Here is a 24,893-nt window from a genome sequence, read left to right as displayed (position 1 = left end):
CCCTTCCTTTTCTATTCACCCTGAAAAAAAGCTACCTATCATTTAAAGATTTTGTTTATTTCAGTCTAGGATTCAAATGGCAAAAACCTAAGGTCTGATTAAGAGTAAGTAGCAATTGAGGAAAAGAATCTCCTCTTTCACCTAGTCCTGTGTGAATAAGACCAGGTGAAGTTTTCTCAAAAAGTCTATGAGAATGAATCAGTCAGACTTTAGGCCTAAATCACCCTATTCCCAGAGGTTTGAAGGGCAGGAAGCTCGGGCCTTAGACCCAGATTGCAGGAAGTCACATGATCTTTAAACCTAGAGTTCTCTAGGGCAAGAAAGGTCACACCCTAGGTCTAAGCTTCAGGAAGTGACAGGAAGTGAAGTGACCCACAGGAAGAAGACAACATTGGTGACCATTGGTCAATAATAGTTACTTCCTTTTAGTCTATCCAATGAAAAGACTTGGGACTTTTGTTATTTAACCACCTTTATTATTTCTGACTTGCCAGGACAGGCACCTGGTCGGAGCTGAGATGTCTCCCAGGTGTGCTTGGGCCTCTCCCTGCAAGGACTAAATAAAAGCTTTCTCTTAGTACCTGAAGATGTCTCTGATTAGTTCATTTGGGGAAGAGGGTTTAGCACCCAACCCACACTTATGGATGACTTTGTACAGCTCTGCCTCACTTAAATTCAAGTTCTTCTCTCAATATGTGGGTACTCTGTCCATAGAAATATAATCTTTGGTTGCTTATATTTTGAAGTTTGAAGGCTAGAATTTTTTTAATTTTTTTTTTCAAAAGGCTGGGACAATTTACTTTTTGTTCTGTAAACTTCTCATTTATGATTTCTTGAATATAACTGAAAAAAACAGGCTTTTGAAAAAAACCATTATCTTTCAAATAGAGCTATTTGATTACCCTTTAAACCCAAATCACTCCGGTTTTCATTGAATGGCCAGCAAAAGTCTCCAGTCCAAGCCTCAGGTGTCTCATTCTTTAGGTTTTGTTGGTTTAGAATGACTGAAAATGGCATAATTTTTTTCTGAGTAAAGTAAGCTGTCTTTTATCTCAATTCTTACCTAGTTCTTAGTCATTGAATAGTGTAGCCTTAGACAAACTTGAGACCTGAGAAGACTGTTACTTTAGAAAGGCTAAGATCACCCACTGCATTCTGTCACTGCTAGTCTTGCCACCTGCTTAGATGACTCAGGAGAAGAGAGTGAGGCTGATTTTCTTTGCAGAGCTCTGGCCCATTCATATCCAATTCCTGCACATTTAAATCCAATTCAAAAGCAAGTCAAGGCATTATCCTCATGATGACTTGTCCTCTTTGAGAACAAAAAATGAACAAACAAAAAATATGAAAAGAACTACCTGATTGAAAAAAAAAATTGTCATGGTTGTCTAAAACAAAAAGGATTTTTTTTTAAAGTTTGTAATTTATGCAAAGTGATTCTGTTTGTAATGTTGGTAGAATGAACTAGATATGCAAATCAGATGGTTGCCAAACATTTGATATCAAGCATGGAGGTTAAATAGAAACTTCTACTGTGATTAGGTCAAAGTGAAGTTCATCACACCTTGCTTATAGGAGATACTCAATAATAATTTCTTAAACTGAATTGGATATGTTTTGAATAAAAGGGCATAAAGTTTTATCTCCATACCATTTTGAGGGTTTCTCTTCCTTAGGGAAAATAAAAATACTTATTATGGTCTCTGCTTCCCTCTCTGCAACCAAAGGAGAATTACAACATAGGAAAATAAAGAAATGCAAGGAAAAAAAAAGCATCACTAAAGCCTATATTTCAGCATTGAAGATTGAATTCAATTTTTTCAAATCCTGTTTTTTCCTAATTTTCCTGGTCTTTTTTTTTCCTGCTCTTTGATGTGTGATTTCATCAAATCAGGGAATTTAGAGAATGAAAAGTCAACTGAAACCGATAGGAAAGTGCTCTGTTAAATTATAGTTTAGATTATTGCCTGACACTGAGGAGTTAAATGACTTGCTCTATGATTACATAGCTTTAATTTATAATAAGCAGGATCTGAATCCAGGCTTATCAATCTCCAGAGTGAGCTATGTTTATGGCAATGAGACTATTCCATCTCTCATTCCTTTACATGGTTCTCAAGTCATCCTAAGATTGAGAATTTTCTAATCATGGGAAAGTATAGCAGAATATATTTTATAATTGTGGAGAAGATAGTCTACATTTGAGAAATCATTCTGCTGAATTCTAGCTCCCCTAGGATCAAGGGGAAAAAAAATGTAATTTCTTACAGAGAAAGGATGCTTTAAAGAGATAATGAGGATCTAAAAATTTTTATTAGTTATAATGAAAGTAGCTTTTAATGGCAGATACATCCTAAATATGATATAACTTCTATTCATAAAATTAAAAGGTTTGATACAAATAATAACACTATTCCAAATGATTCCTGGTTAACTTTCATGCAGAAATTTCCAAAATCATCATTTTCATTTTTGTCTATAATTTGATTCTGCATAAAATTCTAGCAATCTTTACTTCTGAGAGAACAAAAGTTCCATTGCAATTATTCTTTCAAGAAAATCCTTGGGTGGTGATATTAGCTGTGTGTTTCTAGATAAGACCATGGCTTATCAGCTGACGGTATGGTATTCTGGATCCCTTTCCTCTGGCCTTTTTTTTTTACCTATGAACAGAAGAAGAGAAATATACTGTAACATGCTCCTTCACACAGAAAATGCTGAGCCCCATTGCCTATCATTGAGAAAGTTAATCAAAGCAAATCAATAAGAGAGATAAGAATTCTGCTGTCTTCTCTAATGGATAAATTATTGTCATTAATTATAGATTATTAAGAGGGAATACCTCTGAATTACATATTCTCTCTTATAACAAAACATTTATATATTTTATATATATATAAAACTATATATAATAATTATGACTATGTAGCTGTATATAACTATATCTAAAACCATACATAGCCATATAACTATATATATATGTATATATATGTAACTATACATAACTAAATATAACAATATATTTTATGTATGTGTATATATATATAAATGTCTATTTGCTGTCAGGTACCATACTAAACACTTTATAAATATTAACTCATTTAATTTGATAAAAACCTTGCAGTGTGCTAATATCATACCCATTTTTTACAAATGATGAAACTGAGGCAAATGGAGGCTAGGGGACATGCCCAAAATTACATAGTTAAGTGTCTGAAGGAACATTTAAATTCAGGGGCCCAGGTGTGATATTCTCCTCCCCATTCCCATAGATCTATAGTCTTAGAAAAAGGCCATGTTCTAAGTCATCACAAACACACAGGTCAAGCTAGGGTCATTCAAAGACAAATATATGTATCTATGTATCTATCTATCTATCTATCTATCTAGATATCTATCTATCTTTCTATGTGAGATAAATGAGACAGAGCAGACCATTCCACATCCTCCCAAAATTTTGCATATTTGCCACCCACCCTCCCCAGACTTAGCAGTTCCTTCCAGCAAAATGTAATCTTTTTTAATCCAAAAATCATTTTGCTTTTGTCTCTATACTCTTAGCACCCAACACAACACATTGCATGAAATAAAGCCTTCCCTGATCTCCCCAATGAGTATATAATGCTCTATCTCTGTAAAAAGCCACATAAATTAGTTATTTATTTTGCATATACTTATACATAATAGGTATCTATCACATGCCATTATCCTTAAGACAGTAGGATCAAAGCATGCATATGTGTACACACATACATAAACATTTGTGTATATAAACATATTATATATATACATCTACATATATATATGTATATGTGTATATATATATATAGATACATATTGTCTCTCCTGAGAGAATGTCAAGCTCTTAAAAGAAAAAGCTCTTTGCAGGTAAGTCCTGGGCTATATCACTTGTTAAATCTTTGTATCTCTAGTACTTAGCACAGTACTCACCATATATCTGGTTATATATTATAAAATATTTCTTGATTAATAGATTTTGTTGAATTTAAATGAATTCTAGATCTCAGAGGGTGAGCCTTCTCTGAGTTCAACTCTTAATCTAGTGATAATAACCCAAATTTAATGAGAGGTCATTTTTTAAAACTTTCCATTATTCAGACTCTCATCAATTTAAATAATAATAGACAACATTGATCATAGAGCTTTATGAAGCTTTTTACAAATATCCTATTTTAAACAAACTCCCAAAAGTCTTCTGTGCTTTAATGCTCACTTGCTTTACAAACTTACAAATTGTGAAGGAGATATGAAATTCATATGACATCCAGGTTGCCTTTCTGGCACCAACATCCCCCTGAATAGTATTTGACTGTGAGCAATGTATTACCTGAGAGTGCTAAAACAAAGCCTTAGTGATGAGCCTTTTTCCTGGTTACAGGTGCTGAAGCTTCTTTTTTTCCACTGGCCTTTAACAAAATCACTTCCTCTTTGTAAGGGAGTCGCTCCACAGGGACAGGTATGCAAGTCTGGAATAAAACATTACATTTTTAATTTTTTTTTTTTTTACATTTTATTTTTTGTGTCTTTGTATGTATGTGTGTCTGTGTGTATGTAGGTTCGGGGGAGTTATCTCTTAGTTTCTTTTCTTTTAAAACTAGATGCAAGTCTTTTCAGGCAATCTCAAGAAGTCAAATTTTCAAGTAAAAAATGTAGCTGGGGAAAGAAAACCAGACTTCGACTCAGGAGATATGAATTCAAATCCTCCTTCTGACTTATTTGTTGTATAACCAGGGCAAGTCTTAATTTCTCTAATCCTTTTTTTTTTAATCTACAAATTGAAGATAATGTTTATGCTATCTTAAAAGGTTGTAGAGAAAGCAAGTTGAAGATCTTTAACTACATAAATGAGACAAAAAATTTTTTGTTTAAAGTTTGGGAATAAGCAGAAGCCCTTGAGAGACCTTCTCACTACTGTACTATCTCCCCATCCCTTTGACAGAAATTTTCCTCCTGGCTCAGGCAGATATGACTCCACAAATTTTCTGCCAAAGCTCTTCTCATCCAGCCAAAGTAGTTTCTTTAACATCATGTCCTATGATGCTTCTTAGCACTGAAGCTTATCTGTCTTTACTATTTTCCCCCAGAGTTCTTACAATAGCCCTCTATGTTTGTGATTCTTATTACCTAATATTAAATTCCATTCTAATATATTGACTTTTTATTATATCTTACTGTTAAATTGAATATATCTCAGCTATCACTTGATAATTTAATTTTAAAAACTTACAATAAATGGTGCCAGGCATAGAATGCTAAGCTTGGAGTTGGGAATACCTGAGTTAGAACCTTGTCTCTAATATTTACTATCTATGTGACCATAGGCAATTAATTTAACTTGGCTTGGCTTCAGTTTTCACATCTATAAAATGGGGATAGCAATAGCACTTGCCTCACAAATGTAAAGTGCTTTGCAAAATATTAAGTTTTAATAGCTTAAAATAGCTTAAAAGTCTTTAAGACACCCTGGATAAGCATTAGTAATGACGACAATATTCAATGACACTTTGTTGGCAATCTTGAAAGGATGCTAGTTTTGCTCTATTTCTCTAATGTCAATACTGATCTCACTTTCCCTTGCCCCTTCTACGGACCGAGCACCTTGTGTGAACAGTGGTGCTACATCTGGACTAAAGAGGAATCTGGAACAAGCATCTGGTATGAGCTGACTAAACTTGTGATGCTGTTCTACATAAACAATGTCCTTTTCACAGGTGTGCAGATATGTATCCCCTATTCCTAAAGCTAAAACTTCATACTGGCCACAAATGAATTGTTAACTGATGAAGTCTCTAAAGACCAGGGTGAGAAACTACAGAGAGCCTTATTCCAATCCCAATCTGACCATTACCATGGGAGCATTGGACACTGATTCTGACCAACCTGGGCTAACTTGCTGTTCCTTAAGCAGTGATATCAATGTCAAACTTAGTGTGTATTCCCTATCAAAACTCCCAAACTGAATCAATCTACCAACTTAATCTTCTCAATAGCAAGGATTACAGGAATGTGCTAGCAAGCCAGCTATTGTATATTTTAAAAATTAAATTATAGAATTTTCTAAAGTGGAAAATGAATGTTTTGTATTTATATTGTATTTGTTTCTCCATGATAGGTTGAAAATATCTGAATGATTAAGGTTTGGTCTGGAGAGTTAGACATATAAAGTGACTTGTCTAAGATCATATAGCTAATCAGAGCTGGAAGGAGGTCTGAACAGAGGTCTTCTTGATGCTAAACTCAACACTCTATCCACTGTCATACTATCTTTAACATTGAAAGTGTAATTAACTTTAAAACTTTAAACTTTAAAAGACTTTTTTTTTCCCTGAAGCAATTGAAGTTAAGTGACTTGCCCAGGATCACACAGTTAGGAAATATTAAGTGTCTGAGACCAGATTTGAACTCAGGCTCTCCTGACTTCAGGGCTAGTGCTCTATCCACTGTGCCACCTAGCTTCCCCAACTTTAAAAGTCTTTTTAAAAATTCCCAATTCAAGGGTAGGTATGATTATAGTTGATATGTTTCTAGCACTTCTGTCAATATTTTTATTGAATCATTAATATTAATTTCATTTTTTCAATTAATAAGTCTTATTTCTCTCTCTTCCACTCCTTAATTGAAAATGAGAGAAAAAAATTTAACCCTTCTTGTAGCAAATATATATTATGTTTTATCCAATATAAATAACATAATAAATCTATACAAAGATGTATCGCTAGCTTAAAAAGTAATTTTAGAGATTTCACTCAATCCCTTCATTTGACAAAAGAAGAAATCAAGGTCCCCTATCAAATAAAAGTGCCTTATCCAAGACTATACATGTATATAGCCACAGGACTGGCATTTGAGTCTTCTAATCCTAATCCCAGAATTATTTTTTTATTCTACCATATGTCTCTCTAGATACTACCATCAAACAAGCTTGTTAGGATACTGCACAGCTAGGTGGTACAGTGAAAAGAATTCTGGGTCTGGAGTCAGGAGGACCCAAATTTAAATCTGACCTCAAACACTTGCCAGCAGTATAATCCTAGCAAGTCACTATAAAATGAGCTAGAGAAAAAAAATGGCAAAAAAAATATTCTAGTAGATTTACCAAGCAAATCCCAGATTGGTTCTTGACTGAACCACAATAAATTTCACCAGAAATAGTAAGCAAAACTCATTGGCTTATCATCCAAAGACTCAAGATTTATCATGTCCCTTGACATTTTCCCCAGCTGTTATCTAGAAACTCTCCTACCACAGTTACATATTGCCAACTGTCTGTTGGATAAAATTTTTACTTGCCAAGTCCCACTATTACTTCAAACCTAACACATAAATTGAACTCATCAACTTTCTCCTCAGACCTTCCTCAAACCTTGATTTCTTTTTTTTAATAATAGATTTTTATTTTCAAAATACATACAAAGGTATTTTTTTAACATTCACCCTTCCAAAAACTTGCGTTCCAAATGTTTCTCCCTCCCGTCCCTCTCCATTAGACAGCAAGTAATCCAATACATGTTAAATATATGCAATTCTTCTATACATATTTCCGAATTTATCATATATCCGTATCTGCACAAGAAAAATCAGATCAAAAGGGAAAAAATGAGAAAGAAAAAAACAAGCAAGCAAACAACAAAAAAGGTAAAATCCCTATGTTGTGATCCATATTTAGTCCCCATGGTCTTCTCTCTGGTCTCTAGTATTTTTAAAATTAAATTATAGAATTTTCTAAAGTGGAAAATGAATGATTTATATTTATATTGTATACTGTCTCTCCATAATGGGCTGAAAATATCTGAATGATGACTCTCTCCATCACAAATCTATTGCAACTGGCGTCAATCATGTCATTGTTGATGAGCCACATCCATCAGAATTGATTGTAGTATAATTTTGCTGTTGCCACGTATAATGATCTCCTGGTTCTGCTCATTTCACTTAGCATCAGTTCATGTAAGTCTCTCCAGACCTCTCTGAAATCATCCTGCTGATCATTTCTAATAGAACAATAATATTTCATAATATTCATATCCCATAACTTACTCAGCAATTCTCCAACTGATGGGCATCTACTCAGTTTCTAGTTTCTTGCCACTACAAAATGAGGCTGCCACAAACATTTTTGCACATGTGGATCTGTTTCCCTCCTCTAAGATTTCTTTGGGATATAAGCCCAGTAGAAAAACTACTAGTTCAAAGGGTATACATTGTTTGCTAATCCTTTGAGTATAGTTCCAAATTGCTCTCCAGAATGGTTGAATCATTTCACAACTCCACCAACAATGTATTAGTGTCCCAGTTTTCCCACATCCTTTCCAAAATTCGTCATTATTTGTTCCTGCCATCTTAGCCAATCTGAGAGGTGTGTAGTGCCAACCCTTGATTTCTTTATTTCCGTGGATGGCAGCACTATCCTCCCACTCATCTTTTCTCTCACTGTATACTTTCAATCAATTGTCAAGTTCGATTGATTCTACCTGAGCAGTAGCTCTTACATTTGCTGGCCACACAGACTTCATCCAATTTAATTCAGATCCTCATCTTTGCCTGCTTTGATTAGTGTAATAACCTAGGTCCTTTTCTTTTTCTTCTTTAAGTCCATCTTTCTCTATCTTTAATATTCAAGTAAACCTCCTAACGTACCATTTTGATCCTGTTATTTTATTTTTTTTTTTTTGGCTCAAAAACCTTCAGTGGCTCTCTATTACTTGATTCTGGTTTTCAAGATCTTCCACAGTAGGACTACAATCTACCTTTCCAGCCTTTTTCCATTACCACTCCCCTTTATGCATTTTGCATTCTAATTAATATCACTTTACCAATATCTGTCTTTCTTTATTGGTCCTATCCTCTCCATTTTTCATGTTTTTGTCTATATCATTTTCCATATCTTCAATGAATTTCACTTCCAATCTCCATCTGTTGAAGTTTATCCTTTTCTTCAAGGTCTAATTTCAGTGCCATCTTTTCAATGAGACTTTTACTAACTTTTCAGGTAAAAATGATCTAGCTCTCTGCTCCCTGAAATTTCTCAGTCTTTTGGTTATCTTGTATTTTTTTTCCATTTTCCTTTATATTATAGGTATTTCTGTACTTAATATTTGTGTACTTACAGTAGATTATAATGTCCTTGAGAGTAGGTTCTGTATCATAATCATCTTTTTATCCCTAATCTCTTACAAGTAATAAGCACTTAATAAATGATTAATGAAGGAATGAAGTATCCATTCTACGTGGAAATTTAACAGTGTACTAATAAATAAAATGTGACAAATTAATTAAAAATTAAAATTCACAGCAGGCCTATGTTTTGACAAATTTGCATCATAAAAATATGTATAAGAAATAATTGCTAGAGCTACATTTAAGAAATCCTTAATTTCATGAGCCTATAATTTCAAAAGACTGCATTTTAGATTGGATTAACCAAATATATTTTGTATTTTCCTCAGTGATAGCAAACACATTATACATTAATATAGCCAACTATATATGAAATGTTTGGTCCAGCAATTATTTCAAGTTAGCAGAGTCTGAATAAAGTAAACACACCATATTTGAACTTCACCTTGCTCTTCTCACCCCCAACTTAATACATATTAAATAAAGATGACCAATCAATTTAACATTTATTGATCAATATGACCAATTAATTCTTTTGCTTTCATTTGTTAATAATGATAGAGTTTCGAGATTTCTTCTTAAATCAAGTAGGAAGACATCTATGGGGGATATAGAAATGATTGATGGTTACCTTTTTATCAAGGAATTATTCACTGAAATGTCATACGGTGAGAGAGATGCAGTGAAGGCATCAGTGTACTAAAAACTATTTTGACTATATGTCAATGTGCCTCCACTAAAGCCTTTCCATGCTACATAGAATGTCCCTTCCATGTTATGGAAGTGACTCCCAGTTCTCTGACATTCTTCAAGTAGAGTTTCATCAATAGACCTAGTGATGATCATCTATTTCTGTTATCTGAGAACCAGGCCAAGTTCAGAGAGTCACCATAAAGATTAAATGCTTGGCCGTGGCAACCGATGAACACCAGCTACTAATTTAGAGGGACTGTGACTTGTGTAGGGAGAATTTCTATGCCAACAAAATTATAGATCTTCAAAGCAATTGTAGATCATTCAAAGAATGAATGATTAGACTAATGAATGAATGAGTCTGTACAATTTGGCCTTTTTGACAAAATGGATTCTTTTTTGAGAGATCTGAATTTTTATTAAGCAATACTTTGAAATGTACCAGAAATCACTCTTTTAAAATATAATATCTAGTATTTATACAGAACTTCAAGGGTTGCTAAGCATTTTTACAAATATGTCCTCTTTTTATCTTTACAACAACTTTAGGAGGTAGGTGCTATTATTATACTCACTTTACATATGAAGTTAAATAACTTGACTGAGGTGATACAGCGAGTGAGGTTTACTCCGAATTAAATTCAGTTCTTCCTGACTCCAAGTCCAGCACACTTTCTACTGCACCACCTAGTTGCCTTAAACGCTTCAAAACACATGTAATTCCACTTATGTGTACTGGAACTGTCGCTACTGATGTACTCTGTTAAATGGCGGTTTCAAGAGCTATTGTGAACAAAAACTCCATCATTTAGTGGCCAACCTTCTGGTGGTGAAGCTTTACAAACTTGGGTAGGCTACTCCCCTGATGCAGGCCATTAGCTTTGAAAATCAGAACTACTTCATAGCATCATGAGGCAAGATAGTTAGGTCTTCATATCAGATAACAAAGGAAATAAACATCACTCTATAAAGCTTATAAATCCAGAATATGAAAATAATACATTAGTCTTACTAGTAAAATAAGAAAGCATTACCTGTTGGCAGGTAGCAGTTGAAATATTTATGATTCATAAAAACTTAATTTTTTGCTTGTCCTCTTTTGAATCTCTTGCCAATAATGACAAGATTTTTTTTAATTTAAGGAAATTTACTATTTAAATAATAAACTCACTGGATCACAATATATATATGATTTTTAATACCACTATAGTGGTATACTTTATTATAATAAAGGCACATGACTTTTTTGCTTGTTATGGTTTCATCCAGCAAAAAGGGTCATTCATTCTTGAGACTATCCATAACAAATACACCATCTCTGGAAACATTTGTCTAAGCATTGCTAAACATAGGAAGCAATTTTTGAAAGTGCACTAGTTTATTATTCAAATTTATTAAAATAAAAACCATTTCTCAATTGATACAGTAAACGAGATGAATAGGCAGTTTACTAAGGAAGAAATAAAAACATCAATAACTATGACAAATGCTTCAAATAGAGAAATGCAAATAATTTAAGTGAGTTTCCACCTTACAATAATCAGAGTAGCAGAGTTGACAAAAATAGGAAAATGAAAAATGTTAAGAAGGACTGCAAAGAGTGCAGACAGTCATACATTTGTACTGTTTGTAAAGCTTTGAACTGATATAGTCATTCTGAAGAGCAATTTAGAACTCTATTCAAAAAGTCACTAAACTACATATATTTTTTGACCTAGTGATAACAATTAGGCCTTCAGAGAAAATATAGAAAACAAAAAGAATTCATATGTACAAAAATATTTATAGCAGCTCTTTTCATAATGACAAAGATTTGGTAACTAAGGGGATGATTTGAGAAATATCTGACTAAATTATTGTATATATAAGTAATGAAATAATATTGTGCCATAAGAAATGATGAAAGAGATGGATAGTAAATCCTGAGAACTCTTTTATGAACTGATACAAAGTAAATTGAGCAGAACCAGCAGAACAATTTGTATAATATTAGCACAGTAAAAAAAAAAACAAATAAACAATAAAAACAAAAAAAAACAAAAAAAAAAGAAATCTGAAAGATTTAAAGACTTTGATCAGTGCAATGACTAATCAAGATTTCAGAGCACTAAGTAAGTATGCTTTCTGCCTTCTGACAAAGAGATACAGAATGACACATTTGGGGACAGAGTAAATATGACAATTTATTTTATCTATGTGTAAATATATATATACAGATAAAACATTTATATATTTTAGTAGAAGGATATATAATTTGTATATATAATTTAGTAGAAGGATTCTCTCTCTTTTTCTCTTTCTATCTAACAACATATGGAAAAAGATCTGGGAAAGAGAAAAAGTTAAAATTTTAAAATATGCTACATGAAAAGGGAAAAGAGAGTACACAAGCCACGTATAACATTGATCTCATTCTTGGCCCAATGGAAATACTCTCTAAAATGTATTTAGGATTTTATTCACTATGCTGCTGATGTCCCTCAGGTCTAAAATTCATCTACTGAAAGTACTTTCTACTCTTGTAACCTCTTCCTCTGATTGGGTGGTTTCTCCCAGAATGTTCATTCACAGAGGGAAGTTCAGGCTAGGTTTATTCCTTTCTAGGCTGTATTCTAGACTTTCTCTAACATGCTTCTCAGTATAACCATCCTCCTCCTTTTTGAAACCTTTTCAGCTTCATGTTATGTGTTTTCTTCCTGCAGACAGACTGTTTTTCTGCTTATATTTATACACCTGATTGACTTCCAGTAAATGTATAGCAATTGTTTCTGTTTTGGCCAGAAACCCTGTTAATCTTCCCTTTCCAGAATGTTTTTTTTAATTAGGTAAAGAGGCAGTTCTCTGACTCAGTTCACTGATTGGTATTTATCTTAGTCAAACTGAGACCTGTTAAAAATCTTAGTTTACCAAAGTGCATCCAGAGTCATCTCCAGTGATCCTTATCTATATCTAGGCACTGGACCCAGATGGCTCTGGAAGAGAAAGTGAGGTAGATGATTTGAGTATCCCTTCACTTAAATCCAGTTCCCTTGCATGTCATATCACCTCTCCGATGTCATGGTTCTCTTTGAGAATAAAGAACAAACAATAATATTCTCCATGCTAAGTATAGTGTCTGGCACACAATAATCAAATGTTTATTGACTGACTGATTTATAAAATGAAATCCAAAGCAATAAAATTGAGAGAGAAAATTTGGGGCAGGGGTGGTAGTCTATTCTGGATAGATTTTTCTATACTCACCTGATCTCTCTGTTTGATTCTTTTGTAAACATATTCAGCAAATGGTTTCCGATGAATATATTTTCCATCTCCTGCACTGACATTAAAATTTCCAGCTTCGTATACCACCTTGCCTCTTGAAATAGTCACAAGGGGTACCCCATGACAGACCATTCCCTCAAATATATTGAAGTTAACAGCTTGATGATGAGTTTTTGCAGAAATAGTCCTGTATTAAAAATGGAAAATAACATGTACTACCATTTGCAATCACTCTAATAGGTAGATTAACTATTTCTTAAATATAAAAAAAGTAATGGGAGGAATGGGTTGGGCTGTTTGTTGAAAGTGACTGATGGGTCAAAACAAAATGTATCAAAAAAAAGAAAGAAAGAAATGAATGAATAATCTGCCATTTTTTTTTAAATCTCTAGCTCATTAGTCTTTTTCTGAGTGGAACATAAAATACTTGAAGAAGAATGGCTTAGGAGAAAACTTAGGAACTCTATTAAACCATAGCTTTATCACATTCTGAGAAGTGACTACAAGAATTGAATGTGACATTAATATTTCACCACAAAGTAATTAGGCTTCCTAAAAGCATAAAATCAAATAGGCAACTGCTTCCATTTATTAAGGCAGGTGAGGAAATTGTCCTTTGGATTTAAATTTCTATTTTTACAATCTTGTCTAAAAAAGTTGGATTTTTAAAGAATAGCTTATTTTGGAATATTATTCCTTTCAAAAAGAAATGCAAAGGAAAAAAATGCAATCCCTTCGTGGGCAAATCCAGAATCTCTTATATATGCTGTGTGTTATTTAGAAATGATTTACCACTATTTTTGGCATAAAAAAAACATATTTTTGGGTTTTTGGACAAATCCTCTTGATGCAAAGGACTTTTATTTTTTACTCCTCACCCCCAAATTATTTTTTCAAACTTCTAGGCTTAAAAAGCAAAAGCAAAGATATCTAGATAATACAGATGGATAGACAGACAGACAATGCTTTGAAATTATATGATACATTAAAAAAAACATGAGATTAAAACAAAAGGGGATTCATGAAGTCCCAGTATGAAACAAGGATTCTTTCCAATTATCTTCTAGACTCTGAATATATTAAAACAATGACTTAATTTTATAATATATCATAACAATTGAGAGAATTTTTCAGGAGCTCCTCTTTATACCAGTTTTGCTTGTATGAGGCCCTTTTTTGCATGTACTGGAAGACTAACAGGTCAAGTTTGTGTATTTGTAAAATCATACTAAGAACCATCAATAAAGTAGGATCCTATTGATCCTAAATAAAGTGTGATGCATAAATATGACTATAGTTATGAATATTACCGTGCCATAGGAAAATAGATATGAAGAAATCTAGAGAAACATGGAGTCTTTATGTGGAAAAAAGGTGCAAAATAAAGAATATGGAATCAAGAAAACAACACACATTATAACTATAACAATATAAATGCCAGCAGTCAGGCACAGTCAGACCTGAAGTCAGAAAGAATTATCTTACTGAGTACAAATCTGGCCTCAGATATTTAACAGCCTGGGCACATCACTGATCTCCATTTGCCTCAGTTTCCTCATTTGAAACGAACCAGAGAAAGAACCAAAGAAACTAGAGAAACCACTCTAGTATTTTTGCCAAGAAAATTCCAAATGGAGTGACACTGAGTCAGACACAATTGAAAAAATGATAGAACAACAAGAAGTAACAATATAAATAAAAAGAACAAAAAATATATGAATACTGGGTTAGTATAATAACCAAGGATATTCCCAGGAAGGAACTGAGAAAATTCATCTCTCTCTTCTGTATTTTTCAGAGGTAGGGTACATGGATAGCAAATATTAAGCATATATTATAGACAAGATAATCATAGACTTTATTCTGAAAGGGATCTTAGGAGTCACCATATCTAATCTTCTCATTTAACAGATGAGGAAACTGAGATTAAGAAAGATTAAATGACTGGTGATTTTCTCAAGATCACTCAGGAATTGTGTTAAAGCAGGACTTGCAACAGATATTGGATCTTGCATCTTCTGACTCCAGAGAAAGTGGAAAAAAAAAAAGGTCATTTTGGCAAAATTAGTGAAAATTGGGTTGGATTAGTTAAAGAATAGAAGTAAAGAGGCCAGGTAGAGGGTTATTTCTATTGCTCAAGAAATATTTTAATTCATTTTTAAAATGTGATTTTAATATTTATTATATGGAATTCAATAGTCTGAAAGAATTAAGGTTCTAACTTCCATTCAGAAATTTCTTATTCCCCAGTCCTATTGTCCTATTCATTTTGGTTATTGGGATTTCACTGGTATAAGGAACTCTCAGAAGAGATTGTCCCCCCTATCAATGCAATTTAGCACTTTCTCAGTAACTTAAGTCTTAGGCACTGAGAGGCTGTGACTTCACTAAGCATACAGTCAGTGTCTGTCAGAGATGGCACTTGATTCCAGTCTTCCTGACTCTGAGGGCAGCTTTTTTATCTGTTATGTTATGATTCCTCTTGTTATTGCTTGGAAAATGATAATAAAAATTTGAATTTATGTAATTCTTGAATGACAGAGCTCTAAGATCTTTCTGATAGTTTCAACTATCCTTCCATATCATTGTTTCTTGGACTGTCTAGGCGTTATGTCATCATTCTAACAACATGGCAGATGCAGTTTAGGCATAATTAGCTAAATTATTTGAAACTGATTAATAACAACAGTGTCCTAGTCTCTTGTGAATCCCCAAGAAGGGAAGACATTTCCAAGCCTAAGGAGGACAGGAAAGGATTTTTAAAATGCTTATTTGGAATATAACAAAAAAGTTACTTTTCAAGCAAAACTACAGATTTGACCAATGACCTTAATCCCTTTAACCAAAAAACAAACAAACAAATAAAACATGGCATTTGTATTTCTTTTAGTAACTGTTTTCTTGAGCATTTTCTAATTTTTTTTTTTTTTTTTTGGTTCTTAAGTTTTTCTTATAGGAATAATTATACCAGGCAAGGCAATTAGCATTTACTATGGGCTGGCCACTGTGTTAGGTGCTGAGGATACAAGACAAAAACCAGAATGTTTCCTTCCCTTAAGTAGTTTATATTTGAGGCAGGGAATGGGGGAAAGGAGGGTAGAGAAAAAGATAACAAGTACCCCAAAAAAAAATAAATACAAGACAATTTGGAGAAAGTAGAACAACTGGAGAATCAGAAAAGGCTTAATAAATGTTTGTTGAATTGAATTGAATGAGCTGGCACCTGAACAATATTTGAAGGAGCTAAAAATTCTGAAGACACTAAATTCCCATTGTGGATGACAACCTATATAAAAGTAAGAAGATCAGAGATGGAGTGTTAGGTTTATAGAACAGCTAGTTTATGTACAGCTAGTATAGTTTATGGTTTAGCTAGAAAGGAAGTAACATGAAATAAGTTTAGAAACATTCTCCTCTCAGCTGTGCTTCTTTGTCTCCATACTTTGTCACTTTGGCCCAGTTGCCTTCTCCCCTTACAATATCACTCCATCATTCAAGACTCCTTCTCCTATTGGTCTGTTCCTTCCAGGGATCACCATTTTGGTTATAATAAATGATGTCAGCTTGGAAAGCCTGGCTGTAACAGACAAGCTTTAAATGCCAGGTAGGAGCTAGTATTTATCCTGGGGTAATAGAGTTATGTGATCCTGAGCAAGTTATTCAACCTTTTTTGCCTCAATTTCCTCATCTACTAAATGAGCTGGAAGAAATGACAAACCATGTTAGTACGTTTGCCAAGAAAACCCCAAATGGAGTCATGAAGGATTGGACACAATTGAGATAATAGAACAACAAAACAGGGAGCTACAGAGGTTTTTTGAGCAAGATAATGAAATGGGCCAAAATATATATTTTTTTTTATTTGAGCCCCACTAACTTAACACCCATGCCTTGAATGCCTCATCAACTGGCATAGATCAAAAGCAGTCATCTTCTGTGTTGAGTTAGGTTTATTTCACTAATGGATTCATTCATATGATAGCAGTTTTCATTGGTCACTTTGCCTGAGGAAACTTGCAGTTTATTTAATTCCCTTGGAGCGCATATAGACAGGTTTGTCTCTATTTATTACCGAGTGCCATAGATGACTTACTGAGTTCTAGTCATATATATCTCCAAGACTAAAGAGAAAAGCAAAAACCCTGAAGGATAAAAAATTAGACTATTATCCAATTTAGTAACTGATATCGTTCACATTATAGCTGCAGGAAAACAGTATATCAATTGCTAATAGCTTTCTATTATATTTTAAAAGATTTAATTGCTTTTACTCATGAGAAAAATTATTGTAGCACAGCCCAAAGGAGTTCCTTTATTTGGTTTGCAGCAAGAGGAATGAGAAGGATAGCTAAAAGTCTGTGCCAAACCGACCCTCCTTATTATAAGAAAAGTTATTTTAATTTGTTTTACATTAATTTCTCCATTTCTCATTTAACATATAAGCTAGAAAGGCTATTGAAAACCAGATATTTATAAGATCTCTGGAATATGGAGGCTGTGAGAAGGAATAAAAAAAGAATTAGATTTGAGGTTAAGAGAAACTAGGTTGGAATCTGGGACTGCTACAATGATTCACAGTTTGGAACTAAACCCCTCCAAAATTTTTGTTTTAAACTGGGTATAGCCCTTTTTTTAAAACCCATTTAAACTTCTTTGCTTCAGTTTCCCCATCTGTAAAATAACCTGGAGAAGGAAGTAGCAGACCACTCCAGAACCTTTGCCAAGAAAACTCCAAATGGGGTCATGGAGTATTGGATACAATTAGAATAATTGAACAACTAAAAAGGGAGCCACTAGATTTATCTCAGAGAGATTAAAGAAAGAAGAAAAGTACCCATAGGTACAAAAATAATCTACAGCAGTCCTTTCTGTAGTGTCAAAGAACTCAAAACTGTGGGGGTTCCTATCAGTCAGGGGAATGACTCAACAAAATGTGGTATATGAAAGCAGTGGAATATTATTTTGCCAAATGAAATGACAAAAGGGATAGGTTCACAGAAACCTGGAAAGGCTTGTATGAATTGATGCAGAGTGAGGTGAACAGAACCAAGAGAATACTTTATATAATAATGATTTTTGAAAGACTTAAGAACTCGGATCAGGACACAGTGACCTATTATGATCCCAGAAAACCCCTGTAATGCACTATCAACAGAAAGATAATGGCCTCAGAGTGAAGAATGAGATATCTACTTTGGATATGTCCAGTATGAGAATTTGTTTTGCTTGACTATCCACTTTTGTTAAAAAAGGATTTTTCTCTCTTGGGATAGAGGTAGAGGATGGTTATAGGAGGGAGAGGGAAGGGAGCACAAATACTTGCTAATTAAACTAAAACAAAAAAGTCTGGCTCTGTTACTTATTAGTAGGTGAGTGATCTTAGGCAAATCCCTGAATCTCTGAATCTCAGTTTCTTCATCAGTAGCATGGTCTGATGGTAAAACATACACTACTTAGTAACTCCTTACTGCTTTAAGGAGCAAGTCAACATTTATTAAGCATCTACAATGTGTTAGGCACTGGGCTATATCAAATAAGATTATGTATGTAAAAGTGTTTTGTAAACCATGAAGCTGTATAAATATGATCTATTATTGGTAAATGTCTCAGGCCCAATAGAATAATATCAGCCAAAGATGCATGCTTTTTAATACAAGTTTGAATGTTAACCCTCCACTTTAACTATTTCCATATTGATTTGTATATAGTAAACACAATAGTGTGCCATAATAGATAGAGAGCTAGACTTTTTTAAATTAAAGCTTTAAATTTTCAAAATATATGCAAGGGTAATTTTTCAACATTGACCCTTGTAAAACCTTGTGTTCCAAATTTTCACCTCTTCCCCCCATCCCCTCCCCTAGATGGCAAGTAATCCAATATATGTTAAACATGTTAAAAATATGTTAAATCCTATATATGTATACATATTTATGCAATTATCTTGCTGCACAAGAAAAATCAGATTAAACAGGGGGAAAAATGAGAAAGAAAACAAAATGCAAGCAAACAACAACACACACACAGTCCTCTCTCTAGATGTATATCGCTCTCTTCATCACAAAATCATTGGAACTGGCCTCAATCATCTCATTGTTGAAAAGAGTCAGTCCATCAGAATTGATCGTCATATAATCTTGTTGTTACTGGCTAAATTGTTTTAAGAAGACCTGGATTCAAATCCTGCCTCAAATACTTCATAACTATAACATTCTTGGCAAAACATTTATTCTCTCTGACCCTCAGTTTCTTCTTTTGTAAAATGAGAATAAAAATAACACCTACCTCCTAACACTACTGTGAAGCTCAAACAAAATTGAAAAAAAAAAAAAAGGTGCTTTGCAAATCTTAAACACAATATAAATATGTACTGCTGCTATTATACCTTCTTATATGGAACATGAAAAGTGCTATGGAATGCATCTGGATTAAAGGTATTTAGTCAACATAAAACAATAACAATAACAACCACCCACTATTTCACCATAAGCCATACTAGAATAACCTCATTGGAATCTTTCCTTCTGGGGGTTCCAGCAGAAAGACCTTTGGATTTAGAATCAGAGAATCCTGTCTCTTTCTACTTGTGTAATTTTAGACAAGCTGCAGTAGCTCTTTGGTCTTTCATAAAATGATGCAGGAAAGAACTTTGCAGCAGATGACCTTTGAAGTCTCTTCTAGAGAATTTGATCATTTACAATAGAATCAAAGACCTTCTTTAATTTTCTAAGCTCACTTCAGATGTTACCTCCTCCAAGAAGCCAACAACAATATTGAGATAACTGTAAAGTGCTTAGCAGAGTGCCTAGAACATAGTGGGCACTATATAAACACTAGCTTTTAACATCATTATCATCATCATTATCTGGCAATTACTTCATGTATATTTTAAGACAGAGGATTTTAGCCTGGGGTTTATGAAGTTTTTTAAATAATATTTCAACATAATTGATTTTTTTTTAATAATTCTGTGGTAAGACGGTTGATAGAGCACTGTCCCTCTAGTCAAGATCCAGACACTTGCTAGCTATTTAATCATGGTCAAGTCACTTAATCTCTATGTGCCTCAGTTTTCTCATTTATCAAATGGGTGTAATGGTAATAATGCAATGAGGCAATCAGCTTCATGGCTCAAAGACCAGAATTCAAATATTGCCTTACCCCTCAGACTTGGAAGGTTGTTGTTAAATGAAATAAAATTTGTAAAAAGTACTCAGTACATGACTGAGACATAGTAAGCACTTTATAAATGTTTATTCCTTTTCTATTTAACACTATTATTGTAAGAAGGGGTCCCAAGCTACACTGAACTGATGAAGTAGTTCATGACATACAAAAACTAAAACCCCCTACTTTAAGGCTCATAATTTTTTTCATGCTAGCTATTCTCCTTCCTCAAAATGCCTTTCACTTACTTATTGCATGTATGTGTTGTATGTATCATGCATGATGAAATCTTTTTGAAGGCAGGACTGTTTCCTTTTTCCCTTCCTTCCTTTCTTCCTTCCTTCCTTCCTTCCTTCTTTGCTTCTTTGCTTCTTCCATCCCTCCCTCCCTCTTTCCCTCCCTCTCTCCTTCCCTCCTTTCTTTCTTTCTTTCTTTCCTTCTTTCTTTCCTTCTTTCCTTCTTTCTTTCTTTCTTTCTTTCTTTCTTTCTTTCTTTCTTTCTTTCTTTCTTTCTTTCTTTCTTTCTTTCCTTCCTTCCTTCCTTCCTTCCTTCCTTCCTTCCTTCCTTCCTTCCTTCTTTCTTTCTTTCTTTCTTTCTTTCTTTCTTTCTTTCTTTCTTTCTTTCTTTCTTTCTTTCTTTCTTTCTTTCTTTCTTTCTTTCTTTCTTTCTTTCTTTCTTTCTTTCTTTCTTTCTTTCTTTCTTCTTCCTTCCTTTCTTCCCTTCTTCCTTCCTTCCTTTCTTTCCTTCTTCCTTCCTTCCTTCCTTCCTTCCTTCCTTCCTTCCTTCCTTCCTTCCTTCCTTCCTTCCTTCCTGTATATAATTAGTGAGTTGCCTAAGTCTGCTGAGCTGAGGTGAATCTGTCAAACAGATTTGACTTTTAGTTACTTTCAACCTCATATAAAATCAAATTCCCTGTTGGCCTTGAAGGCTTCTGGAAGCCTATCAGCCTTGGCTCTGAGCCAAAACCTCCTCATCCTTTTAAAAAGTGATCAAGATAGTAGAGAGATTTAGGATATAGATTTGTTATTTTAACAGTCTCTTTGAAGTGACAAGTCATGTCACTTTGGAGTAGCCCAGGCAGGCCTCCTAAAAGATGAAAAGTTGTCATTTCCCATGCATCACCATTATTAAGCAAAGCTGCTACCCAGTGTACCCATCAATTTCACCTCCCTTATGTGTCCAAATTATACTCTGGGCTCCTAAGAAACAGAAAATCAAGTTGTCAGTTCAATCCTATTTAGGACGATGCCTTAAATCTTCTTTGGGCATAAGTAGATGGCAGAAGATTGTAATACAGGCCCATGAAAAGTGGACCAAGTATAAACAGAAGTAAAATGGCCTCATTATCCTGCAAGTTGGTTCTTGAAGTTTCTTTTGATGGTGACATCTGAGAAAAAGTTGATTTGTATTATGGTATCCTGAGCTAATAATGAATTCAAGTCATTAAAATATTCATTTGTTCCTACTATGTACAAAAGAGATAGAGAGACACAGAAGAAAAGCAATCAGCCTCATAGTATAAAGACCAAGATTCAAGTTCTGCCTTTGACCCTCAGGAACTACCTGACCTTGGTCTAGCCACTTAACTTCTAAATGCTATCAAGCTCTGACAAAACCAGATCCCTGTGGGCAGCATGTTGACTTAGGAAACTATAAATTCACAACATGAATAGAAGGTTGGATCTAAACTCATATAGATTCATCTTTCTGAATTCAAATCTAGCTTTAGACACTTAGCAGCTGTGTGACCCTGAGCAAGTCACTTAACCAACTTGTCTCAGTTTCTTCATCTGCAAAATGAGCTAGAGAAGAAATGGTAAATCACTCTAGTGTCTTTGCCATGAAAACTCCAAATGAGATCACAAAAATCAGGCATGACTGAACAACAACAACAATTTTATATTCTATTTTAATCTATTTTGTTAAATATTTCTCAATTACATTTTGATCTGGTTCTGGTCTTACTTCCAAGGGCTGAAGTTTAATACCTTTATTCTAGGCCAATGGTCCTCAAAATTTTCTTCTCAGTATCCCTTCATACTATTAAAAATATTGATGATTTATCCAAAGAGTTTTTATTGATGTGAGTTATTTTTGAAGATATTTATCATATTAGAAATAAAGACTAATTTTGAATTTGTAGACCCCTGGATTCTCTAGACCACACTTTGCAATCCATTGATTTGGTTAAGACTCTAAGACTCTAATTTGAAAAGAAGATGCCAACTTATATTAATTCTTTATACCAATTAAATCACAAGTTATTATTTTCTTATCTCTGGTGGCTAAATCTCTATGCTAATCTGTGAGAATAACAAGACACAAATGAAAGAGTTCCTATTCTCAAGGAGTTTATGTTCCACTATATGATAACAAGTATAAAGTATTTTTTTTCCCTTGAGGCTGGGGTTAAGTGACTTGCCCAGGGTCACACACCGAGGAAGTGTTAAGAAAGTGTCTGAGACCAGATTTGAACTCTGGTCCTCCTGAATTCAAGGCGGGTGCTCTATCCACTGCGCCACCTAGCTGCCCCTAGTATAAAGTATTTACATAATGTAAATAGAATATACGGAGTGATGAGAACCTTTTAAAATTCTTGAGGAGAGAAAGAACATTGAAAATCAAGGGAAATGGAAACGCTATTTAGAGGAGGAAGCACTTGAACTGAACCTAGCAGAAAGATCTAAATCAAATAAGAAAAGATAAAGAGAGTTCATTCCATAGATGGGATGTGATATGTGGATATGTACTATTTTTTAGCAAATCAAGTTCTAATTTTGCTGGAACAAAGCACATCCTACATAATCATTTTAAAGAAGCAGAAAACTAGAGTTTAGAAGCACTGTGAAACATAAATTAGACATGAGTAATTTTAAAAACTAATGTGATATAAAGTGAGTAATATTACAGATAAAGGGCTGATCTTTGAGTGAATAAGACCTAGGTTCAATATTTGTTTCTGATACCTAGCTATGTAACCTTTAGCAAGTGATTTAAGCTATCATTGTCTCTAAGCAACCTTTCTAAGACCACAAACCAGGAATGAGATGGCAATTAGTGTCAGCAGAGGATGCTTCATTTATCACATAAATGAAATCACAGCTCCAGAATTCCCTCTTCAAAACAAACTAAAAAAAAACAAAACAAGCAAACAAACAACAAAAAAAAAAAAAACACAACACTTAACACGTTCCTGCGGGAGATGATGTTAAAGAAGAATGCAATATATCTGAGAATATCCAATAAAGGAATAACCCTGGTTTTGAGTGATTTATGGACTCCATCTCACTGGTTCTTAAATTCAGAGCTAGGTGGATAGAGTGTGAGGGATAGAGAATCAGGAAAACTCCTCTGGATTCAAATCTGATCCCAGATACTAATCAATATTTACTATACTAGAATGAAAACATCTTAGTATCATTATAAAAATAGTTTTAATCCCCATAAATCTCTTGAAACGTGTTTTAGGGAGCCTAAGGAATACTTGGACCACATATTGAGAACCATTGCACCTCAAGGAGAGAATGTTGGGTCTGAGTTGTAAGAACTGAGTTCAAATCCCTGCTGACATTTTAAAAAAATAATTAATGTATTTTAATACACATTGATTTATGAATCATATTTCATATTGGGAGAGAAAAATTAGACGAGAAGGGAAAAACTATGGAAGAGACAAAAATAGAGGAAAAAAAAGTGAACTTAGCATGTGTTAATTTACATTCAATTTCCATAGTTTTTTTCTGAATGCAGATGACTTTGGATCACTGAACCACTGAGAAGAAGCAATTCTTTCATAGCTGATCATCGCACATTCTCTCTGCTACTGTGTACAATGTATTCCTGATTTCACTCGGCATCAGTTCATGTAAATTTTCTAAGCCTTTCTATAATCAGTGTGTTCATCATTTTTTATCAAACAATAATATTACATTGCCTTCATTTACCACATCTTATTCAATAATTCCCCAACTGATGGGCATTTACTAATTTTCCAATTCTTCCACCAAAAAATGCTACAACAATTTTTGCACAAATGGGTCCTTTTCCTTCCTTTATAATTTCCTTAGTATACACACAGACCCAGTAGAGATACTGCTGGGTCAAAGGGTACATATAGTTTTATAGTCCTTTGGGCAAAGTTTGAAATTGTTCTCCAGAACGATTGGATCAATTCACAACTCCACCATTAGTGTCCCAGTTTTCCCACATCCCCTCGAGCAATAACTTTTCCTGTCCTTTTAACAAATCTGAGAGGTATGAGGTAGTAACTTAGAGTTGTTTTAATTTGCATTTCTCTATTTAATAGTGATTTAGAACATTTTTTTCATATGACTATAGATGGCTTTATTTTATCACCTCAAAATTGTCTATTCATATTTTTTGATTATTTATCAGTTGGGAAACCCTGCGGACATTAATTAGCCATGCAGCCATGAACAAGTTAATCTTTTTTGAATCTCCCTTTCCTCATCTGCAAAATCAGTATATGAGGTTTCTATAACTGACTTCACATGGTAAATATGAGTATTTTGTAAATCTGCAAAATGTGAACTGTTGTTATTATTCATATACAATTATGGCATTGCCTGACAGAATTTCTATTACTCCATGCAGGTGTGACAAAAAATACT

At 33.9% G+C, this 24,893-nt stretch overlaps 1 protein-coding gene across 1 annotated transcript in view; it reads right to left on the bottom strand.

The window, feature by feature from the left end:
* Positions 1–2,294: 2,294 nt before the first annotated feature.
* Positions 2,295–24,893, bottom strand: part of DPYS (dihydropyrimidinase) — a 108,157-nt gene continuing 85,558 nt past the window's right edge. Inside the window, exons 8-10 of the mRNA XM_074267199.1 lie at positions 13,075–13,282; positions 4,349–4,487; positions 2,295–2,663 (exon numbers count right to left, since the gene is read on the bottom strand). Of these exons, the coding sequence (XP_074123300.1) occupies positions 4,371–4,487; positions 13,075–13,282 (325 nt within the window). The 3' untranslated portion in view covers positions 2,295–2,663; positions 4,349–4,370. The remainder of the gene's footprint in view (positions 2,664–4,348; positions 4,488–13,074; positions 13,283–24,893) is intronic.

The sequence above is a fragment of the Sminthopsis crassicaudata genome, chromosome 1, assembly GCF_048593235.1.
Source record: "Sminthopsis crassicaudata isolate SCR6 chromosome 1, ASM4859323v1, whole genome shotgun sequence".
NCBI classification, from domain to species: Eukaryota; Metazoa; Chordata; class Mammalia; order Dasyuromorphia; family Dasyuridae; genus Sminthopsis; species Sminthopsis crassicaudata.
The sequence above is the reverse complement of the archived record's forward strand: the minus strand, read 5'-3'. Positions and strand labels throughout refer to the sequence as shown.